This window comes from Enhydra lutris, unplaced genomic scaffold, assembly GCF_002288905.1.
Source record: "Enhydra lutris kenyoni isolate GAN:26980312 unplaced genomic scaffold, ASM228890v2 scaffoldscaffold53, whole genome shotgun sequence".
In the NCBI taxonomy this organism is placed as follows: Eukaryota; Metazoa; Chordata; class Mammalia; order Carnivora; family Mustelidae; genus Enhydra; species Enhydra lutris.
Window position 1 is genome coordinate 1,520,419 of NW_019154137.1, and position 1,253 is coordinate 1,521,671.

At 45.7% G+C, this 1,253-nt stretch overlaps 1 protein-coding gene across 2 annotated transcripts in view; it reads right to left on the reverse strand.

Moving 5' to 3' along the window:
- Nucleotides 1-1,253, reverse strand: part of LOC111157210 (kelch like family member 13) — an 81,306-nt gene that overhangs the window by 67,603 nt on the left and 12,450 nt on the right. The window contains exon 1 of one of the 2 annotated variants that reach the window (XM_022518508.1): nucleotides 160-239. The exons of the other annotated variant lie outside the window; for it this stretch is intronic. Coding sequence (XP_022374216.1) covers nucleotides 160-239 — 80 coding nt within the window. Of the gene's footprint in view, nucleotides 1-159; nucleotides 240-1,253 lie in introns of those variants that run through there. 2 annotated transcript variants of the gene reach the window in all.

Sequence of the window (1,253 nt, forward strand, 5' to 3'; positions counted from 1 at the left end):
GTTGTTGTTGCCGTCGGTTTAAGCTGGCATTACCATTGTTCTACCTTAACAGGGATACTGCAGCGCTGTACTCGATTCTGCACCTATTAACCTGATTTCTGACCAATAGTAGAAGGAAAAAAAAATAGATGGGTTTCGTATGAAAATGAAACAACATACCTACTCAGAATACACTTGTCATCCTCTGAACATTCTTCTTTCGAGCTGCAACAATACAAATGGGATATAAACCTCAGCATAGCCTTGGGCCACAGCTAATAGAGATCAGTGACTAAATTCGGCAGCCTGCTTGCCTCCCGTGCGAGCTCCGGCCACACAATACAAGAATGCCATTATGGGAAAAGCCCGTTTAGAAAAATGCCAGTCTCTCTGTTTTCCAGTTAGAAGAAGGCAAAATGTAAGAACAAGCATGAACTGCTGCAGAACTCTGCACGCTCTTCTAGTGGCTTCTGATTCAAGTTGCTCTCCTTTCCCTATTCTTATCTCCAAGCCGGGATGAGCAGAATCTCATCCATTTACAACATGCCGTGCTAACATGAATATCACTCTGTCTTCTGCAGCGGAGAAGCACAGAGCAGCGTGCTCTTAATAGCAGTCCTCGGAGGGACGCTATCAACAATCTAATTCAATGCTGCCCTCCCCTTCTTCTCTCCCCCTTTCCCCTCCCGTTCGGCTCCCCTCCCTCCTCCTCCCCCCACCCCCAAACAGCTCACAAATTGCCTAGAGGAGAGACCAATGCTGCTGGCCAAGCAGGTGTCCAGCAGGGACCATTCCAAAGCTCAGCGGCGGGTCCCGTAACCTCTAGGGGTTAGCGACTGACAAGGAGATTGAAATATTCAAGCTGCCGTCAAAGGCAACTTGAGGTATTTCATGAAAGCCCTGGCAAATACATGGTTCATCCGTATCATTTTAAAATACTGCCAGCAAACAGCCTTGCAAGTGCCCCGAAAGTGGCTGGCTGTTGTAAGTTTCTCTTTAAAGCGCCAAAGTCACACATTTCCTACACAATTCTAAGAAGTGAGAATAGGAGAGGCTGGTATTACGCTGGACTCTTTATTTACGGGCTGTTGTCGGGCGAGTCGCCATCACTAAGCATCTACCTTCATAGCACACCCTTCTACCTCTGCCTAAAAACAGAATTATCCTGCCTTCACCAGTGCGAGCTTACTAAAAGCAGACCGTCCTCAACACAGAAGCCACTATCTTTAACCACAAAAAAAAAAAAAAAAAAAAAAAAAAAAAAAAAAAAAAAA